Source organism: Indicator indicator, chromosome 31, assembly GCF_027791375.1.
Source record: "Indicator indicator isolate 239-I01 chromosome 31, UM_Iind_1.1, whole genome shotgun sequence".
Classification (NCBI taxonomy): Eukaryota; Metazoa; Chordata; class Aves; order Piciformes; family Indicatoridae; genus Indicator; species Indicator indicator.
In genome coordinates, this window is record NC_072040.1 from 5,728,966 (window position 1) to 5,754,736 (window position 25,771).

General features: G+C 37.5%; 1 protein-coding gene across 2 annotated transcripts in view; it reads right to left on the reverse strand.

The window, feature by feature from the left end:
- Positions 1-25,568, reverse strand: part of SNTG1 (syntrophin gamma 1) — a 110,897-nt gene extending 85,329 nt beyond the window's left edge. For both annotated transcript variants that reach the window (XM_054394719.1, XM_054394718.1), the window contains exons 1-6: positions 25,542-25,568; positions 17,210-17,344; positions 9,582-9,638; positions 6,225-6,282; positions 2,925-2,968; positions 2,775-2,816 (exon numbers count right to left, since the gene is read on the reverse strand). In XM_054394719.1, coding sequence (XP_054250694.1) covers positions 2,775-2,816; positions 2,925-2,968; positions 6,225-6,282; positions 9,582-9,638; positions 17,210-17,344; positions 25,542-25,568 — 363 coding nt within the window. The remainder of the gene's footprint in view (positions 1-2,774; positions 2,817-2,924; positions 2,969-6,224; positions 6,283-9,581; positions 9,639-17,209; positions 17,345-25,541) is intronic.
- Between the last annotated feature and the right edge of the window lie 203 nt (positions 25,569-25,771).

Sequence of the window (25,771 nt, forward strand, 5' to 3'; positions counted from 1 at the left end):
TACACAACTGCAGTTCCTAAGTGTCTGTTTCATAGAACATATATGATATGAGTACAGAGGCAAAAGAAAAGAAGAAACCAGAACATAGCATGTGGACATTCTGTGTCAGGTCATTCCACTGGAATGGTGAGAGATTTTTTTAAGAGAAGTGCTAGATTTGGATTTTCCCCCCCCCCTCACCTTCTGATACCTCACCACAGAGAGTATGGATTTATTTCACCATAGGAGCACACTAAGGAAAGAAATTCCATACTGGTTTACAGGGAATATTTCCTAAGACATTAAGATAACCCAAAACACTAATATATTCTCACATAATATGACACCTTCTAAAGTCTTAATTACTTACAGAAAAAAAAAATATCAGAAAGAAACAAAGCACCAAGCTCACGTACTTTGCATAGCCATTTGAGAAGTCTCTAGAGGCAATAAGGATTGAAAATTAAGTTTCCACCAGTGTTTGACTCCCTGCTGTGAGCAACTATGCTACACACACTTCCTATTTTCTCTGTTACCTTGACCTTAGAGTTACAGATCCTGTAGTCCTTAGAGTTACAGACTCTGCAAAAGAGAAGTGCCAGAACAACTCAACCTGCAATGGGCATGCTGCAGGGAAAATCCCACCTATAACTCCTACTGGCAAACCAGTCAATGTACTTAGCCTTTACTCATGGCTATGCCTAAACCCCCAGATTACTGCACAGCACACAACCACATCTATCACTACCATAGCAGGCTTGGCAACAGAGTCATTCCACTAATATATAACATATTAGAGTGCTTCTGAAAACAAACAAAGATTTTGTGAGTTCATTTACTCTGGGGGTTATATGTACTTCATATTTATAACTCCTCTGCATATTTTAGTTTATAAAATGACATATGGACATTTTATCTTACTTAAATATGGCTCAGTATTTACTATCAATTCTTAGAATAAAGATTTTACCTAAAATTTATCTGCTTCTTAAATTCCTAAAACACTTGCACATAGGAAAACGCACATTCAAAACTGCTAAGATACACTTTGTTTTTTTTTAATTCAGATAGAATTATATTTAAGGAGTCTGAGAAGCAGATTACATTGATAAACATAGAATCATACAGTCATTAAGGTTGGAAAAGACACCAAGATCAAGTCTAGCTGTTACCCAACTACCATGACCACTCAACTATATCCTGAAGCACTACATCTAGATGCTCCCTGAACACCTCCAGGTGTGATGACATTTGCACCTTTTTAGTTTTCAAAAATCTCTTTTTTTCCTCTGTGAAAGTATTGAAGCTTGAAATTCTAGTACCTGAAGAATGGCCTAAAGAAAGAAGTGGAGGAATTACTTACAAAGGCATGTAGCACTAGGACAAGGGGCAATGGTTTTAAACTAGGGAAGGATAGGTTTGGATTGGACATTAGGAAGAAGTTCTTTACTATAATGGTGGTGGAACATGAGAATGGGTTGACCCTGGCAGCTGGTGGAGGCCCCATCCCTTGAGACATTCAGGGTCAGGCTTGATGCGGCTCTGAGCAACCTGATCTAGTTGGGGATATCCCTGCTTACTGCAAGGAGGTGGGACCAGATAATCTCTAGAGGTTCCTTTCAACCTGGTACATTCTGTGATTCCATGACTTTATAAATAACTATTACAATTATAAATTTGTCAGTTAAGAGACTGTCCCAGCAGAAAAATATCCTGGTGTCCTCACTAGTTTTCAATATGCCTTTGAGTGTGCAAGCCTACACTTTAAGCAATATTTTTTTCTCATGTCTTGAAATTGTAACAGCCTCTTTACCATATTGCCATATATTAAACCAAACAACTGTGCTAAGTTTATAGAAGATTACAACCTGATCATTTTGGCACAGACAGGACTTAAAAGCTCTAAAAATATGCCTGTCAGCCTGACTCTATGGAAGGGTGGTACAATGAAAAGTTCTGAAGCATGAAGTATGACTTGCAGTACAAACTTCCAATGCAAAATAAGTGCACAAAAGCACACTGAGGAGCAGTGCAGAGATCTACTCTTTCAGCCTGCCCTAACTTGTTCTTTAGAACTTCACTAACTCTTTCTTTCTGTACCTGAATGGCTTATGTTCAAAGATGCCAATCACATAACAGATTACTGTATGAGTATCTTTGGCTTGGCAAAGCAAATTTTAGAAAGGTAAACCTTCAAAACCAAGAGCATTACACTATTTTTAAACTACAGGTAGAAAGCTGACTTACCAAGGGAAGCAACTCTCAAATACACATTGCTTCTCTAGAAGGAATCTCCTTAACACATCGTTATTTTAAACCCATACTGATAAGAGCTTAACTGAAGGAGGAGAGCACCCACATAAGCAACACCCATAGAATGACAGGCAGACAAAGTTTTGTTTCATTTTTTTAAATAGGATTAACACCGACCAAACAACAAAACTCCAACATAGTGCAAACCACAGCTTTGGAAATTATAACGACCTCACACAGCCAGAAAGGTGTAGCACTGCTGAAATTTGATAGCTGTAAGCCAGAAGAAGAAACGTTGGAATAGAATATGCAATAGAAAATCTGCATAATAAAATAATCATCTTTAATATAAAAAAAGCCTGAGAACAGCAATTACAACAAATTTATGAACAACAGACTTCACAAAGATCTTGCTTGCCATGCTAGAAGGTACAGTCATATCTGGTTAGGAATAATACAGCTGATACCAGCTATCAGAGTACACTGTCATCTCAGTAACTACAAAAGACAAAAAGTAGACTAAAAGAAACAGAAAAGCTCACCACTTCTTCATGCCTGCATTTTCTCACATTAATTCCATTAATCTGTTATTAAAAAGATAAAGAAAAGACTTACTCTACATTTCATAAGTATAGATTTCATTTCACTTTTCTAGAAAAGACAGAAACAAAGGAACTTGCAATTTGACTCACCTGTAGAATTGCATCTCCTATAAAGAGCAAACCTGAAAGTTCCGCTGAAAACAGAAAGCATATTTTTCACTCATTTTGTCCCAAACCATCTTACATTTCCTGTACATTCCTATTTGATTCAATGCTTCTATGCAAGCTTTTAAAAAATTTAAGCAAAACCCTAATAAAAAAAAGAGAAAAGAGAAGAGAAAAAAAAGAAAAGAGAAGAGAAAAGAGAAGAGAAAAGAGAAGAGAAAAGAGAAGAGAAAAGAGAAAAGAGAAGAGAAAAGAGAAGAGAAAAGAGAAGAGAAAAGAGAAAAGAGAAGAGAAAAGAGAAAAGAGAAGAGAAAAGAGAAAAGAGAAAAGAGAAGAAAAAAGAGAAGAAAATAGAAAAGAGAAGAGAAAAGAGAAGAGAAAAGAGAAGAGAAAAGAGAAGAGAAAAGAGAAGAGAAAAGAGAAGAGAAAAGAGAAGAGAAAGGAAAAAAAGAAAGGAAAAAAGAAAGGAAAAAAGAAAGGAAAAAAGAAAGGAAAAAAGAAAGGGAAAAAGAAAGGAAAAAGAAAGGAAAAAGAAAGGGAAAAAGAAAGGAAAAAAAGAAAGGAAAAAAGAAAGGAAAAAGAAAGGAAAAAAGAAAGGAAAAAGAAAGGAAAAAAGAAAGGAAAAAGAAAGGAAAAAAGAAAGGAAAAAAGAAAGGAAAAAGAAAGGAAAAAGGAAAAAGGAAAAAAAGAAAAAAGAAAAGAAAAAGAAAAAAGAAAACTAAAAAGAAAACTAAAAATGAAAGAAAAATAAAAGAAAAATAAAAAGAAAAGAAAAAGAAAAGAAAAAGAAAAGAAAAATAAAAGAAAAAAACAAACCACAAACAATCTATATGACTTTTTAAATGCATTATTTGGATTTTTTTTTCTTTCTTGTTTTAAATAGTCTCAAAATATTGGCATATCTACCCAGCACAAGAGTATGAAACAGTCACTAGCATCTTTCAGGCCATTGTGGCAAGCTATGGAGTATTTTTTCTGAATAGAAATTGACAGCAGGACTCAGACTTATTTGCCTGCAGGAGATCATTTCTTACAAGCTCTGAGGAAAAAAGGCACCATGGAGACTCCAGAGCTACATATGAGTGACAAAGTTAACTTGTAAGCTTTTACCAAAGCTACTTCTAATCTTACTTCTCTGATAAATTCAGTGGATAACAACATGCTTGGAGAGCTAGACAACCAGTATATTGTAGAAAATCACCAGCCAAACTCAATTTGCTTCTTAAAACAAATCCATACCCTCTAAATGACAAGAGACCTTACAAAGTCTGCAGCTGAAATTTTTAAATACTACGTTGTGTTACAGAGCTATCTAATAAAAATATACTTTATAAACACACAAGAAATGTGACAAAGATTATCAAGGTATCTATAAAGAAATAATCCCTAACACGAAAACTAAGGAATGGTAACAGATTATATGGGATCATTTATCCGTAGCATTCCAAAACATCACAGAAGCCACTGTCTAGAAAAGACTAGAACTGGACTCAATCCAAAAACTCATTTACATGACTTGGAAAACTGTCTTCAATATTGACATAAATTAGGATACTCCAATATGTTTTTGAAGGCCTGCTCTCATTAGCTAGGTGTAACAAAGAATGCTTAAATTATTGGAGGACAGACTTTATTATTATTATTTTCTTAAGTACACATTCCAATATTCTTCAGACACTGGGCCTGCCTGTGCTATTAACTCATATATTACCTCACGTGCCATCAAGCACCTTACATGCATCAAATGTGACATTCCTGGTCAAAGCTGCAAAGAATGAGCTGGAGTCAGTTGGAAGGAAGGAAGAATCAACCTTGCATGGTTTTGAGGCACAGGCTCTAGGTCAGACAGCTTTTCACGTATCAGATCCCTTTTACAGACACATAGCATGCCACCTTCTACACTTCAAGACTGATCTCCTACCCAAGAGCTCTCTAAAAATCAGCAGTATTTTACTGAAAGCAGTAATGGAGATTATATCTCAGTGAGGTACTGAGGTTAGAAATAATGCATCAGCTACTACAGCAAAAAAATAATGACCAAAATAAAAGAAACCAGTGTGCACTTTAGTGTGCTCAATTAAACTAAAGTCTATCTTTTCTTATTTTTCCTGCAGTGCTTAATAGTATTTTAATAGCCAGGGTAAGCAATATATGCCACATTGTTATGTATTACATACTTACATGCAGAATGAAACAAATGGAGTCACAACTATAACTTCTTAAGGTTAATCTTACTGCCTTCCTTAGGGGCTCATTCCATGCTACTCCATAACCTCCCTACACACAACTCTCATATCCACCTTTCAGGACTGGTTTTCAGTTCTTAATGCACCTCTCTCCCCTGTACCTCTCTCTATTTGCGTGGGTGAAGATGAGACTTTTTTTTTTTTTTTCCCAGTGTTGGCAAGTTTTAATTGTGCAGAGGCAGCATTCCAAAATTACTGCCTTACAGATGGAAGGAAATGCTTCCAAGTTTGCATTTCTGACCTTACACAAAGTAGATAAATGTACACAAACATAACAGAGACACTAAATGCACCATGCCATTACTGATTCACAACTTCCATCTCTTATCATTGCACACATCATGAGCTTTTTAACCATTATCCATCTCCCTAGCACATATAATAATTTCAAAATAATTTCAAAACATTTCCAGCTAAAAGCAGTGCAGAGATTCAGCACCAGCTCTGCTTGTATTAAAAGTAAAAAATGGTAAAGATCTTCCGCAGTGCCAGTTTTGCTGTGCAGGAGTTGCTGCAATGGCTTACACAGCACATCACCTAACACTGAAATGGCAAAGGCATTATCAAGTTGTTGTGGGTCTGCCATTACCCACCCCTGCCTGAGTACCAAGCACTAAAAAAGGACATGCATTCTCTTCTAGTGTTACCATGCTAAACATCTGACCTGCTACAGCTTCCTGGCAATAAGCATCTGGAATTAAAAGCCACAAAATCATTAACTTTTGTTAAAAAAACTTATTCTCTGAAAACCTTCATATTTTTCCCCTCCTTACAAATAACACTTTACAACAGTCCTTCTTCAAAAAAAAAAAAACCATGCTGAATATTCCATATGTATGGAATATTTACAAAATATTTACAAAATATTCCATACATAAATTCTGTACTTTTTCAGAGAACAGTCCTCAGATCATCAAGATGAAGAGAGAAATGGAACACTAACAGCATTCATTGAGCACTTCCTGAAGAATCTCAAGGCTTGATGCACCTTGCTCGAAAGAGCACATTAAAACACAGTGTATTATAGTCTGACACCCACCTCTTTGTTCTTTGGAAATCTTAGAAATGACCACTGGAATATTATGTTCTGCTCCACCCTGAAAACAGAGGAAATGGCAGTTTTGTCAGTCACTGGAAACACCTTTTTGCTTAAAATTACAGTTTACCCTTTCTCTAACTGCAGTTGAGAGACTGAGAAAATAATTGATTCTGCATTTCCTCCTTAAAAAAAAAAATTAAAAAATTAAAAAGTAGAGTTATTCCTTATAACCTCTCATCAGCTCAAGCAGTGGACTGAATGTTGCTCAAAATTACAAGTCCTGAAGTAAAAGGACATCAGTTTCTCTGAATTCTGGAGAGCTTAAGGTATGAAATCCTGTCCCACAAAAGCACAATGGCCAGCACAGTATAATGGCAGCCACACTGTGACCCCTTAGCTTTCACACTGGCAAGAAACTGGTAAACAAAGGCCCAAGAAAAGCAAGTTTGGACTTTTCATCTCAAAAGCAGCCTTTATTTATTTCCATCTCTGTCACATAAGCACAAAGTGTGAGCAAAGCAGTTGGATAAGTGAAAAGAAACAGGAAAAAATATTAAGAAATGGAACAGTAGGTGTTCAGTATTTCAGGGGAAAGAAAGGAAGGCTGGAAGGTATTTCAACAGTTAGACAACAATTCAATGCTGTTGCTTCTTTCAATTCATCCTGTTGGGACTGGAAACATTCATGGTGCTTTAGAATAAAGTATTAAAAGGCATAATAATAAAAAAGGAAACTCAAAGGAAGAAAAAGGCAAATATACAGAGACAAATATTTTTTTATATCTGTGCAGAGCATCAGAGTGTGAGCTTGAAGGTAACCTGTACAAATTCAGATCATCAGAAATGACAGTTTGCCACACTTATTTTGTCTAGGAACTCTAGTTAAGGGTTTGTTTACTCTTCAGCAGATAATTTTTCTTTGGAAACAGCTTTCTTGGGTCCAGGCATCCAGTCTCAGGATGTATAAAGGACTGAACATGGTCCTTTATAATTGGTGTAAGGACCAGGACAGTCTAGAAAAAATTAGACTAACTGTCAGAATTCAGCATCCTCAGATTTTTTTTTTTAATTGTTTTGTTTTTACACACAAGAAATTGTGTTAATAGAAACCAAATCACAGGATGAATGAAGAGTAAGAGAATCAGCTAGGTATGCACATAAATGTGAGCAGGACAGGTGCACATGCTTGCTTTAAAGATTTGGTTTTGGACGAAGTCAAACTTTGAAAAGTCAACCCAAACCTCAGCAGATTTATGATGCTGTTAATTGTTTAAAAAGAATGAACAAAACAGAGGCAGCAAAATGGCACTATACAGGATCCTGGTAGCCAAGAGTCAGGCTGTAACTGCAGGCCTTAATTTATTTAATGAGCTATTAGTTTTATTGCTGCAAGAATGCTGCACTCCAATACTGAGACACATGATGTTCTTTCAGAGGTCGTGCACTCAGCAGCTTCTTCTGCCACATCTTGGCATCTCAAATTTGTCATAGATGTGAAAAATGACTGAAATATGACACCACACTTATCAGTTTCCCCATTTAACTCCATGGCTATTCCTTCACATAAGGAGACGTTACTATATGAATATGAAAATAATTCCTTCCGAAGAGTGCAAACCAGATCAGTTCTGCTTCAAATTCAGTCACACTTTTATCATTAACTTCAATAAAGCAAAACATAAAACAAAGGATTTTTGTTGTTTCAGTCCTTCAAAGAGTGGCTTATAAGCAATCTTTCAAAGGGCTTAAGTTCAGGTCTTGTGTAACAATCAATCTCACAAGCAGATTTTTTTTTTTTAAGCAGTTACCTAAATCTCTGATTTTTACAGTTCAAGTTGGAACACTCAGATTGTAACACAGAAGAAAAGAGTTCCTCTCACAGATGAGTCACCAAAGGATAATTAGTTTCATTTTGGAATTATTAACATTTTGACCTTCTGCTTTTCTGGGTGAGGAAGGGAAAAAAAAATTAATAAGGAGTAAAAGATCCCAAGGGTCCAGAATACTTCCAATATTTACTCTAGAGAAAGTTAAAAGGTGACTGACCATGTGAGAGTCCTAATAGTCCTAATGAGTATTTAAAGAAGCACAAAAAAAGGCCTGATAATGGCCTGGGGCTGAATGCCAAAACTAAACAAATTCATATCAAGGCACAGCAAATATTTAGAGTGAGAATCATTAATCACTGTACTGCTGTAATTCACACCTCAGATAAACTGCACCTTCTGATATACACCACTGCAAGTCACAGAACCACCAAAGTCCTCAGATTTGCTCTCAAAAATCTCAGAAGACCTTAGTGTAACCAGATACTTCTCTGGCACCAGCTAAATAAAACCTCATTCACTCCTATGCTTGACTTTACTCTGACATGCACTATTTCATCATTATTCAGTGAACTGTAATGATATTGGAGTAAAATAACTTGGGTGTTAGTGAACTAAACTCATGAGCAAATTTGACCACAAAGCAGCTATTAAGATTTCCCTGAATTGAGGTCTTTAGAGGGTCAACAAGATAACAAGCAAGGTCACCAAGACATATTTTAAGGACTGGTATTTCTATTCAGCAGTTTTCTTATCATTGACAACACAAATGCCCATTAATCACTCTTCTGAGTCAGTTGTTGTAAGGTCAGTACTAGCAGATGTTCACAGGAAAGTCTAGACTTCCACTTTATATGCATAATTTAAGCCTCTTTGCATTCATGTGAATCACACTTTGCTTTTTTCCATCACTATCTTGAGACTGAAGACTGCTGTGTTTAGAAGATAAAATTAAAGGTGAATTGAGATCAGACCTTCCTCCCCTCTCTCCCTCAGAAAGCACCACCTACACTTAACACATGTTCTGAAGAAAGCAAAAAATATGGCACACATGATAAATTTCTGTCTTTGCTTATCTACAGTAAAATAAACAATAACAGAAAACAATACAACAGCTTCTGGCCTGCTAATGAATTGCAGTGAATTAATGTGATGGTGGTAGGAGAATTGATGATGAATTTATTGGCTGCTCCACGTGCCTGCCACTATAATTTAGCATTCATTAATAACCACTTAGAGTGATGTTGAACAAAAGTAGTCTATGCAATTGCAAACACTTTTCAGCTCCTATCAAATCTTATTACAATTGCTCAGCTTGAAACTTAAGCAAATGCTGTTTCCATTGTCTTCCATTCCATAGAGCAGTGTAGTTGCTGGTTGCCTACTGTGACAATATCTAACATCCTAGACTGTTTGCTCTCTTGTTTTTGGTCCTAAATTATACCTTATCCTCATTAAAAGTAACATTAACTACATACAAAGATGCTTTCTGTATAACACACAATAATAGACCATTAAAAAAAAAATCCTACCTTTATACTTAATCCAAATCCTCCTACAGTCTGTCTTCTAATTGTTACTGTTCTTTCCTGGAAATGAAATAAATCCAAGTTTTGTTAGGTTTAACATTTGGGGGTTTTTTTTTGCCATAACATCTACATTCAAACTTCATGAAGTTGTTTCTGTGCTTCCATCCTACATTGATTTTTCTTGTTTTAATACCCTTGTCAATTCCTGAGCGTGAAAATCCCATGAAACCTATGCTGCAGAGCAAAAAAAAAAAAAAAAGTCTGGAAGAGAAACAGAGGTCTTGAATCAACCAAAATTCATTTGCTCAACTTGTAACATACTAGCAAGTAGTGCAATGAAATAAGAACAGAACTGTAGAGTTTAACAATTAGTGCATACCAGAAGCCTGCATCTCAACTAGTCCCAAATTAGTCCCATACATGCATTGAACACTACCTGCTCATAAAAGCACATAAACTGCACTGCTGTAGCACATTCTCCATTTTTTTAATCCAAAAGGAATACAGCCTGGGTACTCCAAGACCACTCAGTGATGTGAGCCAAAGGAAACTAAGCGTACATGATCCAGCTTAGAATCCCATTATCACATTTGTTGTCTACATTACACCAAACAGAGGAGAAGTCAGAAGAGCTCCTCCTATGATCCTTAAATGCAAGATTCAGAGCAGTGTTTTAGAAGCTGCTTCCTGGAGGAGGGGGAAAAAAAAAAAAAAGTAGCTATCATTTTATTGAAAAACTCAAAGCTGCTGCCAAGCTGTCAGCATTTTCCATGCCTTTAACTCAGAAAATTCTCATCCACACATATGTTCATTGACTGGAAAGAAGAGCTAAGAGTTTTGCCAAAAATATTCTTAAAGCTATTCAGTAAAACAGAAGCAATGGGTCTTAGGCTTTCATTAAAAGGTATTAAAGTTTCACCTAAAGAAAAACACATAAAATTTGTAAGATCAGAAATATCACCTTAAAATGAGGTTAGAAGTGAAGAATGACCACATAAGCACACAGCAACAGGAAAGAGTCAGGAAAGGAAAAATCAGAATCCTATGCAATCAGTAACTGTTTATAATTAGTCAAGAGTTAATGTTATTTTGAACAATTATACCTTAGGGCACAGTAAAGGGTTAGATTTGTTATACTGACTGTCATATGATGTAAAAGAAACTTTAGAATTGCTAAGCTGACTCTTAGCAATAAGGCTTAGTAATCTAATGAGATCTAAAAATTTCTGTATGAAAGTAGCCAAATAGCAGTTGAATAAAAGGACAAAGGAACTTTACAACTGTTCATAAAACCAAGTTAACAGCTTGTGAAACTTCTCTAGTCCATTAGTCAACCTTTTTTACCAGGATATTAAATACTGCATTTTCAGTGTGAGACACCAGTGTCTGTGGTTATTCATCTCACAGGAGTAAAGGTAAGAAGAATTAATTTGTCTAAGTCCAGACAAAGAAGACCTCTCTTCATAGTGGATGGGACAGCAAGGTGCAGCCCATGTGGAAGAACATGGAAAAGAGCTAAATGGGTGCAGAAGAAAACAGTAGATGGGAAAAGAGGAACAGACACAGAAAGGAATCTGCATGGCACAGTGACATGAAAAAAAGTGGAGGAGAAAAAAGGAGGAAAATGCTAGAATATGAATTTTTTCTTTTAACATAAATAAAATACAAAGATATAATCATTGGCAACAACTTCACAGATCAACCTGTCAACATTTGCTGCCATAACATCTTCCAGGCCATGCTCTCATGTAGTTTATCATCCATTAGAAATCCCACATTTTGAAATGAGAAAATGTCATTAGATTTTATTCCTTTCCCCAACTAATTATTTCATACATATTCAAGAAGGGAGATTTTAATGTCCTCTTTCTGGCAGTGCTTTGCTCTTTCACACTGGTTTTTGTTTGTTTTGCTGTGGTTTTGTTTCTAATTGACATGAACAGTCAAACTTTACAACTCATTCTGAGTGCAAGGGAGAGAGGACACAAGTCAGTCACATTTCCAGTGGGAATTAATAGTGTTAACAGGGCTTGCCAGCAAACTTGCTCCTCTGCTAACTACCTCTGCTGTGTGACATTCAAAGTTTATTTCAGTTTCCCACACAACTGGAGAAGGTTGGCAATAAGAGATGGCAGCAGAATGCCTGGTCAGCTGAAGTCCCCCTCCCTCTACAGCCATGCTGGAGAGACTGGGGACAGCAAACAGCCATGTGGTGTAAAGTGCTAATGTTGGATGGAACGAGCAAGAACACTCAACCCTTTTCTTGCTCACGCTTCAAAATACTCCTAGTTCCACAGCATGTGCCCCAAAGATGAAACATTCACCTAAATATTTACTTATTAAAAAAACTCTACTCAGGATTAATCTCAAATAGAAATAAAAGAGAAAAAAACCCACACCCTAAATCAGCATGATCTGAATTCCCATGGTCCCAGCTTGGTCATGAACACTGTCTGCAGTTCTATGACAGCTTATAGTTTCCAGCTTCTGCCTCACATCAGACCCTGCCATTGATCAGTGTTTTGGGTCCTCAAAATGTTTTTTGGCTTGCAATATTTTTCTTCTTCTAGGAGGAAAACCTTCTTCCACTGGAAACAAAATAAATAAATATTCTGCTCTTTCAAATTTGGCTTTACAAAGAGCAGTCCTGTGTTTGAACCTCAGTAGTCTGCAGTGCCTTTTAGGTAGCTGCAGAAAAAATAAGCTGGTTTAGGTTGTCCCTAAATAATTATATTTACATCTGTCAGTTCATCAGCTGTCCAGATTGGCAGGGGGAAAAAAAAAATTACTACCATCTGATAGATATTTGACGACTTCTGTGAAAAAAAAAAAAAAATGGATTCACTCCACTGAATAGCTGACAGATACCAATGTGACAGAGAAAGAAAAAAAAAAACAAAACACTTCTTACTGGTAGCTTTGTAACAAGAATGGGCAAATGCTTGAAAGGTGACCTGTCTTGTCCACATATTTGCAATTCTCTCCAGCACAGGGAGTTTCATTTTGGCACTGTTCATACTAATCCATCCCACATCAAAATAATAAATAAATACAAATATAGAAAATAAGTAAACCCTAGATGTTTATAAATGTAAGCTTTTCACTTTCTTCTTTACATTGCTAATGTTAATTGAACTTGTTTTCCCTAGACCAAAACCACAAAAAGAAAGTTTTAAACTCTCAACAGAGAATGATCTGATGGAACAGATGTAAAATTCATTCTTGGAAAGTCTAGAAAACTCTAAAATGCTCAAGGAAGGGAAATGTCATGACTTTATCTGAAGTCACAATTAACTGATACATTCTCAATATAAACTTTTATGTCAAAACTAATAATACCTTTATCACTATTTGCTGTTGTGCAAAGTTTGTAAGTTGAAAAGCTATCCCTAACACAACTTATTTTTTGCTAACACCATATGGGCTTTGTATAGGGCTATAAATCTTTCAGCAGAGTTTGATTTTTGCAGTAGCAAGAGGACAACTTTAAAAAGTGAGATGTAATACGGTCTTATCTTTACAAGAAAAAGAAGAATGATTGTGTGATTAGTAATGCCAGAACTCAGGGCTGGATGCAGTTCAACCATTTAAGTCAGTGTTACTTTCTGACCTTGGAAAAGGTGTTTATTGATGAAGGCTTTTTCGCTATCAAAAACCCAATTAAGCCCACAGGTTACTTTCAGACACATTTGTACCAACCTCAGTTAAATCCTTGGACAAAAGCCATGGTACTTGGAGAGCTGTTGCTCTATGAACTCACAAAAACCTGAATGCACTTTGTAGTAGTATTGAATTGTGAATGATCTTGAGCACAAGCCCTGTGAGGAGAGGTTGAGGAGCTGGGGGTGTTTAGCCTGGAGAAGAGGAGGCTCAGGGGAGACCTCATTGCTCTCTACAACTACCTGAAAGGAGGTTGTAGACAGGTGGAGGTTGGTCTCTTCTCCCAGGCAACCAGTGGCAGAACAAGAGGACACAGCCTCAAGCTGCACCAGGGGAAGTTTAGGCTGGAGGTGAGGAGAAAGTTCTTTATATAAAGAGTAATTAGTCAATGGAATGTGCTGCCCAGGGAGGTGGTGGAGTCACCATCCCTAGAGGTGTTCCTAAAAAGCGGTTTAGTTGGCAGTAGTGTTAGGTAAGAGGTTGGACTTGATGATCTCTGAGGTCTTTTCCAACCTGGTTGATTCTGTGATCAGTCCTCCAAAAACACTCATAATTTAAACAAACAAACAAACAAATCTAAAAGAAATATATTAAGGTTTAATTTAAAAATGCATGACTACACAGCAGCATAGAACTACATTACTTGAAAGAAAGGAGAATCATCTCTCTGGCATCACCAGGTGAGTTAGCAGTATTTTGCAACATCTCTGTGACTCTCTAAAAGGACCTTTAAGAAAATTTAGTGAGAAAGCAAACTGCCCTAATAGCTGAACTTAGCAATTTGCCAGCTGCTCATAGTTTATTTTCAGTCTTTTAGAAAAACAGTAGCTGATTCAAATCATCCATCTTGATAGATAGTACACTGTCATATCCTTGGTTCATGCATCTCACATACAAATACACTGGTAGAAACATTTCTAAGCTCAATTAGCAAATAAATAAAACCCGTTAAAGAAGGAAAGAAAAAAAACAAACCACAAATGAGTCTCTAGACAGGTTAATTACTTTTCTTGATAAAACACAAAAATCATTTGATTTAATTTGGTCACTGCCTTCTAGACCGAGTTTCACAAAATATTCTCACCTCACGTTTGACAGTTCACCCTGGAGTTCAGATCTGCATCAGACATCCATTAGGAGCAGAATGCAGAACTCACTGTGTTTATCTCTTGGAAAGCAATTCTTCCTTGTTGCACACAAAGAAATCTCTGCAATACTTACCAATGCGACTAATCTCATCTCTGATCATCTGAATGATCTTTGGTAGCTTTATGGAATTGCCACAGGTCCCTCACTAACACTGTCATTTTGTTCAGCCTGCTAAGGAAACAGATGCTTGCCTTTTTTTTTTAGTGTTTAACGCTGTTTATGTGGCTTACCATCTTTTATGCATTTTGTTTTCATACTCCAAGCCATATACAATGAAAGAAGAAAGTAGGTTCCTTTGCATCTCTTTAAATTTGGGGAAAACTAGAACTGTTTTCCACTGAGAAGGCAATGTTCTAAATTAAGAACTAGGTCCTTATCCCATCCACCCACATTAAGCAGCACCTCATTCCTAAGGAGCCATTGATTTAATTTAGATTATTCCTTAGGATGCAGATCAGGATACCACTGGAACGTTAAGTGCCTGTTTAAAGTCTGTCCTGCACAGAGGAGCATGCAAATTGATTCAGACCCAAGGAACAGAGGAGATACTGTTCTGAACTAGAAACATCGTAATAGCCTTTCCTTCCTTAGCAGTGCAGAAGTGATTAAGTAAAAAGCTTATAATCAAATGATTTGAAGATTATTTCTTTAAACAGATTAAAAATAACTGTCTAGAAAATCTAACAAACCTACTGTTTGTGAGTTACAAATTTTCATTTTTATTCCTTAAAGTTTATTCCATCAGGCATTCAGTGTCAGCTGCTAACAAAAACACTTGCTCTTGCTCCACAGAATGCATGTAAGAAAAATAGATGTGATCAGTCATCAGAATGACAGAAAGAGCAAAATAAAGGCAATCAAGCAATGTAAAAGATAAGGAAAACAAAAGCCTTTAATACATCAGGAATAGAAATGAGTTTAAAAAAAAAAAAACAAAAAAAAGCCTGTGAGACTTGTTTGATCTTACTGTACAATCAAACACATGACTCCAGATGATTTAAACTGTCTGTGGCTGAAGAACAGTTAACTGGCTGTGAAATGTCAACCATCCTTAGCTGGAATAAACCTACTGATTCTAGACCTAGTCTTAATCCTAGAGGAAATCAGGGTAAAGTGCTCAGAAGTCACTAACCTAACAATGACACCTCCAAGAGGAAAGAAACTAATCACCACACTAATATCAATCAATTATGCATTCAATATGCAGACAAGAGATGGAGGAGAGGGAGTGTATTTGGTGAAGCAAATCCTTCACTATTTTCTACAGTGCCACTGCAAAACTAAAGAGGGTAAAACTCCTAAGAGCAAGCCTTGTTGGGAAATGGAAAAAATAAAGATGCAGTTCAGGAGGACTTTTAAGTAACAGCTTCAGCAGAACTACTAGCCACCACAGCACAATAATGGCAGTCATAGTTTTAAGTGATAAAACCTTTCAATGAATCATGTCAGCAGGGGTTTGCTGGAGTAATGGTGCCACAGTGTGTGTTGCTGATTGAACAACTACAGCCTGAACCTGAACTCCTAACTTCTTTTTATCTCGGCTGCTAGGTGTCCTGTATGTTGAGGGACATTACAGTCTGGTTGGTAAAAGGAGCATCTTTATATTATATAAAGCACACAGACCTTTATTAATAAGTTGTATTTATACAGCATGAAACTGTCAAAAGGCAACATCAGACTTGTCATGCAAATAAACCCAGCCTGTATGCAGACAGTGCAGGCAGCCTGTTCCTCTTGTATCAGAGAAAAAACTCAGAGCTGTTCACCTTGAGATATTCATAACAATAAGATGGATTCTTCTATACACTTTCCATTAATCTTCTACACTGTTAGCACTGCTATAACACTACCAATTTATTTCTGGTTTCTGCTTTGTATCTTTTTATTATACTTGTCTTTAGAGATACAGGGATGTGGTAACAGCAGCAATTAATTAATAAAGCAGACACAAAGAATAGCAGTCACATAGCATTTGCATAAACATACTACACTCCTGGTCCGCACAAGATTTAACATGAAATTCTATGATAATTTTATTTAGCTCAAATGGAGAGCAGAATGTTTACGATAGCTTCCCATAAATCTTAAAAATATCTCTACAAAATATAATTACGGCAGCTATAAAAATGTCCATAGAAATTAAGACTAAATGGTTTCTGTTTTTCTTAGCTATCTCCTCGAATTAAATGAAAACTTAGCATTGCAATAGTCCAAAACCTCCAATATTGTTGTAGATAATGTTTAACAGATCTTGCAAATAGTTGTCTACAAAGCTTAATTTTTTATCCACAAAATATAGCATGATGCCTGAACAAGAAATCTGACACATCACGCAAAAGAGTAGTACAGAAATCACACTATTCCCATGATGTGCTGGCAAAACTAGTGACCCTTGCAGCATGCTGAAGTCTGGAGTTGTGCTACCACATGAAGCAACCTAAGCAACAGAAGATAGTAGATAACTCATCTGCCATAACAGTTACCCATCAGGTGTCTTTATCAGCTCCACAGATAATACTCAGGTATGTCAGTACATTGAGATGTCTGAATTCACTGCAACAATCATTGCTTTTTGTCTCTCCTACTGCATTCAAGGGTGAATGTAGAGAAAAAAAATATTGTGGTCACATATGTAACAACTTATTGCTGCTTCTTAGATGAGTATTGCTAAGCTTTACTCTCAAAAGATGGTATTAAAACACACTTAGTGGCAAAAGGATCAAATGAAATAGCAGAGCATGGGGGTAGCTGTGCACACATACACACAGAGCATTCTTGCTTTGTATAAAATACATCTTAAAGGAAAAATAAAAACTACTTACACCAGAATAGAAAGGCTCACCAGACACACAGATCACATCCTGCTCCTGGATCATCAAAATATCTTTGGCTAAGTGCAGTCGCACTTTGAAAGGCTCCTGGTTACCATCCTGCAGCAAACAAATCCCTGTCTTTGTCTTCAAAGGAAGGAATAAAGAAAAGAAAGATTTCTCAGTTAGCACTTTGCATTGCTAGAAGTGATTCTTTGAAACAGAACAGCTGAGAAATAGGTACAGTTACCACAAATACATCAAAGAATATCCCAAACCCTTACCAAAGATCACTGTATCCATTTACTGTGTCAGACTACAAGAGAACAATGGTTAGAGAGCAGCAACTGGTGAAGGCAGGGTTTGCAATAATAAGAAACTGTTCTGCCCATGATAAATTTGTGAAACTCCTTTCAATTGCTTCAGAGCAATTGTATTACATGATGATGCCTCACTCGGACATGAAATAAAAGCTACTGTTTCACATATTACACCATTTTTAACTCAGAAGTGCATAAAGTAACACTTCCAAGCTAGACTGATGTGGGCACTAACAGCCCAGAGCCCTGGAGATACTCAAGGTGAGGCTGGACAGGGCTCTGGGCAGCCTGATCTAGTTGAGGATGTCCCTGATGCCTGCAGAGAGGGTTGGACTGGACGACCTTTGGAGGTCCCTTCCAACCCAGACCATTCTATGAACTGACTGTAGGCTCTCTCTGGTACAGCAGTGAGTATAACACTGACTTATGCCTTTAAGTTCCTTTTCAAACGAGAATGCTGAAGCTAAGAACAAGACAAAAGAGAGAAAAAACGTAACTTCCTCTAGTTACTTGCTTCTTGCCCCACTTCTGTACTTTGCATTTATGGTAAGTGCTCAAGAAATCTGTAGGATTCTTCAACATACAACAAATGACTTTCCAACAATTCATGTCTTTTTGGTGGCACCTATCTGTGCTACCTTTTGTGGACATGATACACAAGGCTGAGCAGTGAAAAAGTCTGTACATGGAAGCACCTGCAGTATTTGTTACCTTTTTTTTGCCCCTGAAAGCTGTGTTAAAAAGAGCACTCTTCATCTAATTTCATAAAATGGATGAAAGTTATGTCAGTAGAACACTGTTGGTATGAGAACTGTGCTTAGAAATGTGTGGTTTACTACTATTAGACACCTATACCTATTTGCATGGCTACAGATACATCTGTCTGCATGTATCTCAGGAAAAAAAATCCTACATAAAAAGGTATTTAAAATCTTGGACTCAGTGTCAATATCAAAACTCCCATCGTCTTCATTCAGGTCAGATGAGATCAAGGAAACAGAAGTCTAGCTGTGAATTTTAACTGCCAAGACTGACCTGGCTCAATCTGAGGGCTCTTTCTCAGACAAGAGGTTAAAAGAGGATTTGGAAGATCTCTCCATAATGTGCTCTGGTACATCCATTGCGTGGAGAGAACAAACACAAATATGGAACTGCCAGTAGGCAACTGGCGGAAGAAAAGTTTAAATCTCTCTCAAGAAGCTTTAGAAGAGGTGGAAAGGTCGAGGACAATCTATAAATAGCTCTGTACAATGTTCTCCACTGACAAACTGTTCTGTCACTTCTGCTCCACGTTCAACACTCGAACTTAAGAAATTGTTTTCCCTTGGACACCAGTGGCAAATGTGTGTAACTCAGCCATAACTTTGAAAGTGGCTCTGAAGTTGTTTTTATTCTTTTTTTTTCAAACTAAGTAAAAAGAAGAACAAATGGCAAGTTCCACATACTGAACTCAAACTGAGGTCAGTGGAAGCTCTGGTCGTAAGATATCATACATCCTTGTACTATAAGAATGCTGGTGAGGGACTTTTTAGGGTGTCAGGTAATGATAGGACTAGGGGAAATGGAACCAAAAGAGAAATGGGTAGATTCAGATTGGATGTTAGGAAGAAATTCTTCACCATAAGGGTGGTGAGACACTGTAACAGGTTGCCCAGGGAGGAGGTAGAAGCTTCATCCCTGGAGGTTTAAGGCCAGGCTGGATGTGGCTCTGAGCAACCTGATGTAGGGTGAGGTGTCCCTGCCCATGGCAGGGCGTTTGGAACTGGATGATCCTTGAGGTCCCTTCCAACCCTGACAGTTCTATGATTCTATGAGATAGGAACCAATCGGCATGGACAGACAAATCAAACAAATGGGTCATGAAAGGAGTTTTCAGTACCACTGAAGTATTTCTTTTCACATCGTACAGAAAATATTATGACATTAAAATAAAGGGAATGTAAAACAGTTAAATTCCCCTGACCCACTCCTTACAACTTCTGCTTTACAGACTAAAAGGACTAAAGTGAGCAGTAAGTGACAATGGAACTTGAACAAAGTGAGCTGGGAGTAACTATTGTCAAACAAAAGGGGCTAGTCTATCAACATCTACCAGTCCTAAAATATCTCTTCTCCTGAAGAAATATTGCAGAATTTCCTTTCTTTCTGATTTACAGCTATAAACCAGCATATGGCATGTCAGCCAAGCCACTGTAACTGTCAGTGTGAGGTCATGCAAGGCATCCTCTTGTGCTTAAATATATGAAAAACTGTATCACCTTACAGCAGACATGGATGAAGAAGCACAGTTCAGATGGTAACAGCTTGCTAAGCCGACAAACCTTGACTTTATTTCGGCCCAAATGGCCAGGAACTTTGCCCTGCTTACATTTGTACCTCTACTTTCTTCATCCTGTTGATAAGAGTTTGGCAGCTGTTGTAAAGAGGGCAAGAAAACTGTCAGAAGTTGCCCATGTTTATGAAGCAGATGAGGCAGGCTAAGGAATAGCTATGGAAACAATAAGCAGTGGTGAAAGAATTTGTTTCCACATGGGGAAGGAGTCAGTGAGTTCAAGCACAAGCAGTGATGAAGGAAGGTAGCAGTACCTAAGCGACAGAGGCAGTGAATGTGGTACCTGCACAGTTCTGTCTCTGTCATCTCACTCTACACCTTTTTAAGCTGGGTTAGACAAGGATGCTGATGCAGCAAGAGCTGATGTCCTTGGCAGGAGTTTAGAAACTGCCTGCTGTTCCTGAGCTGATGTAACTACAGAGGGGCTGAACACCGAGCCCTCGCTGCTTTGCCACACCAGTCTGTGTTCAACTCCCTGCTTCAGATCACTATCAGAGAACAGCACAGCCTGGCAGAGCCCTCAAGGCAGGCTGCTTCTACAAAGAGCATGGCCACACTCAGCCCATCAGCAACAACATGGCAGTGAAAAAGGTCATTTAAAAACTTTTTTCCATTTTACCCTGACTTACAGCACATTTGTGCATATTGACTGTGTGTTAGCTCTGGCCCTAATAACATCCCTAAGAGGAATTTAGAAACACTGCATACCATAAACAGCTTGGTGCAGTATCTGTGCCCTTCACAAGTACCTCATTTCAGAGAAAATACACATGGAAACTACAGTTTGTACATTTATGCTAGCAGCAGAGTCTCTCCCAATCACTGAGCAAAATTATTACCATGTGAGAAACATCTTTAAAGTTACCTGTTGATTTTAAAGTCAATTTCCTGCAGGACTTCCAACATAATTTTTTTTTTGTTTGTTTATCTGGCCTAACTAAGGCTACTGGCAAGCTTTGTGCTGAAGAATTTTTTTTATTCACATTTTTTCCTATTTGTGTTTTCCTTGTCATTCTAAAGTTTGTTCTGGTGGAAACTTATTCAGCAGGTTTAAATACTCAGCATTAGAAGCTTTCAAGAGGTGACTGCATCTTTTTTGTTTTGTGTTAGTGTATCTATTTCTTTTCCCTTATGATAGTAAGCCAATTTGTTTAGCTTTGCTGCTTCTACCTTAACACCAGTGGGAAGGCTTCAACAGATATCCCAGAGCAGTTTAGTCCATGAATGAGTGGGAGAAAGGAAGAGAATGAAAAGCAAAAAAAAAGTCTCAACGCATTTTCTTTCATTCATAGTGGCCTGAATTTTTACTTCCTGCTTTGGCTGTTATGTCCTAAAAGAAATTAAACCTCTGCAATTTAGCTTTAAGCCCTGAAATGCATCTCTGCCATCCAGAATTTGATACCAGTAAGAAGAGAAGATTGCAGAAATTGCCTTAGATGTATGTAATGTAGTTCACTTCAGATGAACAGCTACATTTTTGGATGCTTAATTTCACCTGAGGCTGACCTCTGAATACTTGGAGACATGCCTGCCACTGCTTTATAATCACAATTACAGTAATGAAAAGGGAAATTCAATCAGAGGTTTAAGGTGGTAATGGCCATGAATACAAGGGGTAGAAATGTGTCAGAACCACATCAAGGATGTTTCTTAACTGGTCCAGCTACTCATTCTGTGGAGGTGTCGCCAGCATAAGTGAAAAGCATTTACCCTGTCAACAATTGGAATGCAGCCCAGACACACAGAGATGCCTGCAGCTTGTCACTCACAGCCTCTTCTATCAGATACCAACTTTTCCAATACAAAGGATGGAAAACTCACTCCTGCACATGAGTACACTCCAGCCTGAATGAACTGCAGGGAAATTTGAACTTGGACTTCATCTTTTTTGTTGATTTTGGAGGTAGGTATTTGGCTATGGTATTCCTCACAAGTGGATTTTCTGGAAAGAATAAAGTCTTACAGAGGATTTCCCTTTTTTGGGTACAGTCTGATTAATTCAATATGTAAATTAGACATTTGGAAAATAGACATCTTTTTATATATATATGAGCTTCTTACTGAACTAAGGTACTTTCTTAGAGCTAAAATTTTCATTTTCTAATGCTATAAAGGAAACAAGCTTTTATGTCTGAATTGCCAGTGACCTTACTGGGACTAGGTTATATCACTATTAAAGTCAAGGTCAAGAAGCAAGACATCAGAAAATTGAAGGCTATTGCAAGAACATTGCATGTTTCTTCAGATTTAATTCATGACATTCTTATGGACATTGTAAATTGCCAGTCATTTTCCATTTTGAGATTACATTCTGAGTTAAACATGGATTTAAGGAATTAAAAAACAAACAAAACAAGCAACAAATAAACCACACACACACAAAAAAAGAACCAAAACCAAACAAAAACAAACAAACAAAAAACAACCACAAATCCAAGGTATCAGAAATCCCAGCACTGCCATTTGGATAGAATTTATAAACAAAGGAAATGATCAGCTTTAGGCTGTAAAAAGACCTGAAAAAGACATAAAGGAGACTAGAAACAGTAAAAAAAAAAAAAAAAGAAAAAAAGAAAAAAAGAAAAAATTAAATACATGAAAGAAAGTCACAAGGAAGTCAAAATACTGCTTAAAAATTAACACACAATCTGTGGCAGGCAAAAATTCCCCAACAAGATGGATGCAGAAATAGAGGTCACTAGACCTGTGAACAATGTGTCAAAGCTTGTGAAGGCTACATGAATGCCCGTAAGATTCATAAGGCAGAGGACAAACAGTTTATCAATTCAAAATAATCCTTCAAAGGCATGAAAATAAATGGGACATTTACAAATTTAAGAAAGTTTGAAGTTACACAAGAAAAAAAAAAACAAAACAGCCAAGTTAATACAAAAAAAGGATTAAGATCTCAAAAGTTACAAAGCTGCTCATGAAGCTTGTTCATAAAATACATGGAAAATTTCAACTTAAAAAAAACCCCAAACCTTCCAGTATCTAAGAAGGAAAGTGTTGTAATGCTTTATAATCATCCCAAGTCTTCAATTTCATCACAAGAGTATTTTCACTGCAGAGGACAGTATTATGTCAGAGATTGAGGCTATCTTCCAAGAGATAGTTTTCAGAATATAGAATAAGGTCAAGTGAGTACAGGAAAGCATTTAAAGAACCCAGTGACTCTATGATTTATGCTCTTGTAAAGTTCAGAAAGCTCAGGATAAAGGCTAAAAGAGGAGCTGGATAGTCTTCTGGTTTAGAAATTGTTGAAGTACTAGAACCAGTACAATGGATACCTTTGCTGATCAGTGAGGAAAAGAGCACAGAATCCAAACCAACTATAAAGTTCCCATTGTTGGATATCTGGTAGTTTCCCTTAAAAAAAAATCTATTTGTTTGTAAGATCTCATCTTTTTGTAGTCCATTTGAATTTTCTAGCACAGAAGGTATTTTCTTGCAGAATAAGACTACTTTAAGGTGCTTTGAAAAGCAGCACATCCTACAGGTAAGATGCCTAGGAGCAGAAAATAATCATTAAGATCATTGGAATCATCTTGAGACAGGTCCAGTTTGGTGTAAGTCTACACATAGGTGGTTATAGTCTATGCTTATTACAGGCAACAGCCTATAACAACAACAACAACAACAACAAGAGAAGAGAAACTGAGTTGAGCAGCAGGTTTTGGGAGAACCAAATTTCTCACTGGGCTTCACTGACTGTACCACCTGCAGTAGGAACTTGAGCACAAAGGCTACAAGCAGGTACCTAGAAGCAGATCAGACCACTTCAGGGTCCCAACTGCAAACCAAATCTCACTAGCAGACACCAATAAAAAATAAGGCATGACTGAGAGCATCAGTACTGGCCAGCAACTGGGAAGACTGGGGCCCTAATAGCTGGGCTGACTGTCTAAACCCTTCTGCTGGAAGCATCCACACCGTACATACACAGACAATGTATTCTCCCAAGGGGATCTCCATCCTGCTCAGTCAGAGAAGGGAGCAGGATGAGGCTGCTGGTGCTGTCTGTGTGAGTCAGGTGCTCTCTGGGTAAGTCACCTATGTGGCTGGTCACACCCCTAAGTACATACATACAGAATCATAGAATTGTTTTGATTGGAAACAACCTCTAAGATTGAGTCCAATCATTAACCTAACACCACCATGGTCATTAAGTCCTGTCCTGAGACCATGTCCTGAAAGATATAAATACACACATCTACAGTCTAAATGGATTCCTGTAGGTTGGCCATTGGAATGGGCTGCCCAGGGAGGTGGTGGAGTCCCCATCCCTGGAGGTGTTCAAGAGGGGATTGGACGTGACACTTGGTGCCATGGTTTAGATAGTCATAAGGTTTAGGGTGACAGGTTGGACTCGATGATCTTTGAGGTCTCTTCCAACCTTCTTGATTCTTGATATGCACACAGAGCACACATATGCAGTATCAGGGATGCATCTGCACTCTCACTACTAACTGGATCTGAGCACATGGAGCTGCAGCAACCCTCCCTCTCCTGGGCTTTCAGATGCAGCTCAATGTATCTTCCCCAAAACAAAACTCAAAGTAGATGAAACAATGACAGTGCTGAAATGACAGCATGTGTAAGCATAAGGCTGCTGCTGATTTATTTAGACATTGGTTTTTGATGAAAGCAGGATAAGAGTCCATATTTTATTAACTTTGATTAGCTTGGGAGGAAAGATGTAGATAACAGATCCCAGAATTTCTTGGAAGTGACACCACTGATTCTGTGGCACACAGCTCATTTTACACAAAGCAGATGAACTGGGTTGAATTCATTTAGTTGTATTAATCTAAAAGCTAAAGAAGCTTTCTTACAATACTCAAATTATTGGTATTTAAGATGGGTTCAGTCATCCTCTCCTTCCCTTGTCTATCAGGCATTGGAATAAGTTGCCCAGGGAAGTGGTAGAGTTACTGTTCCTGGAGGTGTTCAGGAGAGAGTTTGGTGTAAACGGTTCTGAAGTTGTGAAAATGCACTAACCCAATCTGTTCACATACAATCACAGAGTAAATTAGATGTCGCTTTTAATATCTACAAATCCATCTCATTTGCTTTCAGGCAAAGTTACTATGAACACAGAAAGCAAATTACTTCCCCCATCTCTGGTAGAGGGAGACTGAAGTACTCTGCATTGACATTATGAAACTATACCTATTTTAAGGCAAAAAAACCTCTCTTACCTCATCAAATCAGAATGGAATTGCTTTTCATCTTGGCCATCTTCATAGCTTCCCTGCTTTCCCCACCCACTTTTTCCCCATACTTCTACATTTCACCCTTGATTTTGCTGAACGGTGCCAGACAGGTTTCTGACTCCATTGATTTTTATTTTTTTTCCATGTACAGGCTTTCAGATATAAACACTTCACTAAGAGCAAAGCTCACACAAAACACAGCTGCCTGCACCTACATTGTGCCTAAAGAGGCAAATTGGTAGGGACAGAGGTGAGGGCTAGAGATGAATACACCCAGGCAAATTCTTTCATCTTCTACTACAAAGTCTGTCTGTAACCACAAAGTGATCAGCTGAATAACTTGTATTTGATTATATAATTCATCGTGTTTCAGGGGAAAAAGAAGTGTGAAAAAAAGATTTTGCATATAAAAAGGATTAAAAGTTCACCAAGTTTGATCCTACTGTTGTTTGAGAAGAAGAAATATCTGATCCTACCTCTTCACAGGTGGTCCTGAAATCCATGTGCTATGACACAGCAAGTGATATTTGTCTAAAATGGAGAGAAAGATTTCATTAGAATGAAAAAGACATCAAAACTATAAAAGTTGTATGTCTGAGCTGAGCAATTGCACTTCTCTGTTAAGTCCAGTTATAGTCATTGCTTAAAAAGAGAAATTATAAAAGTCATAACAGGATTAGTAAGTGTAAAGTGTTAGAAATTGCTC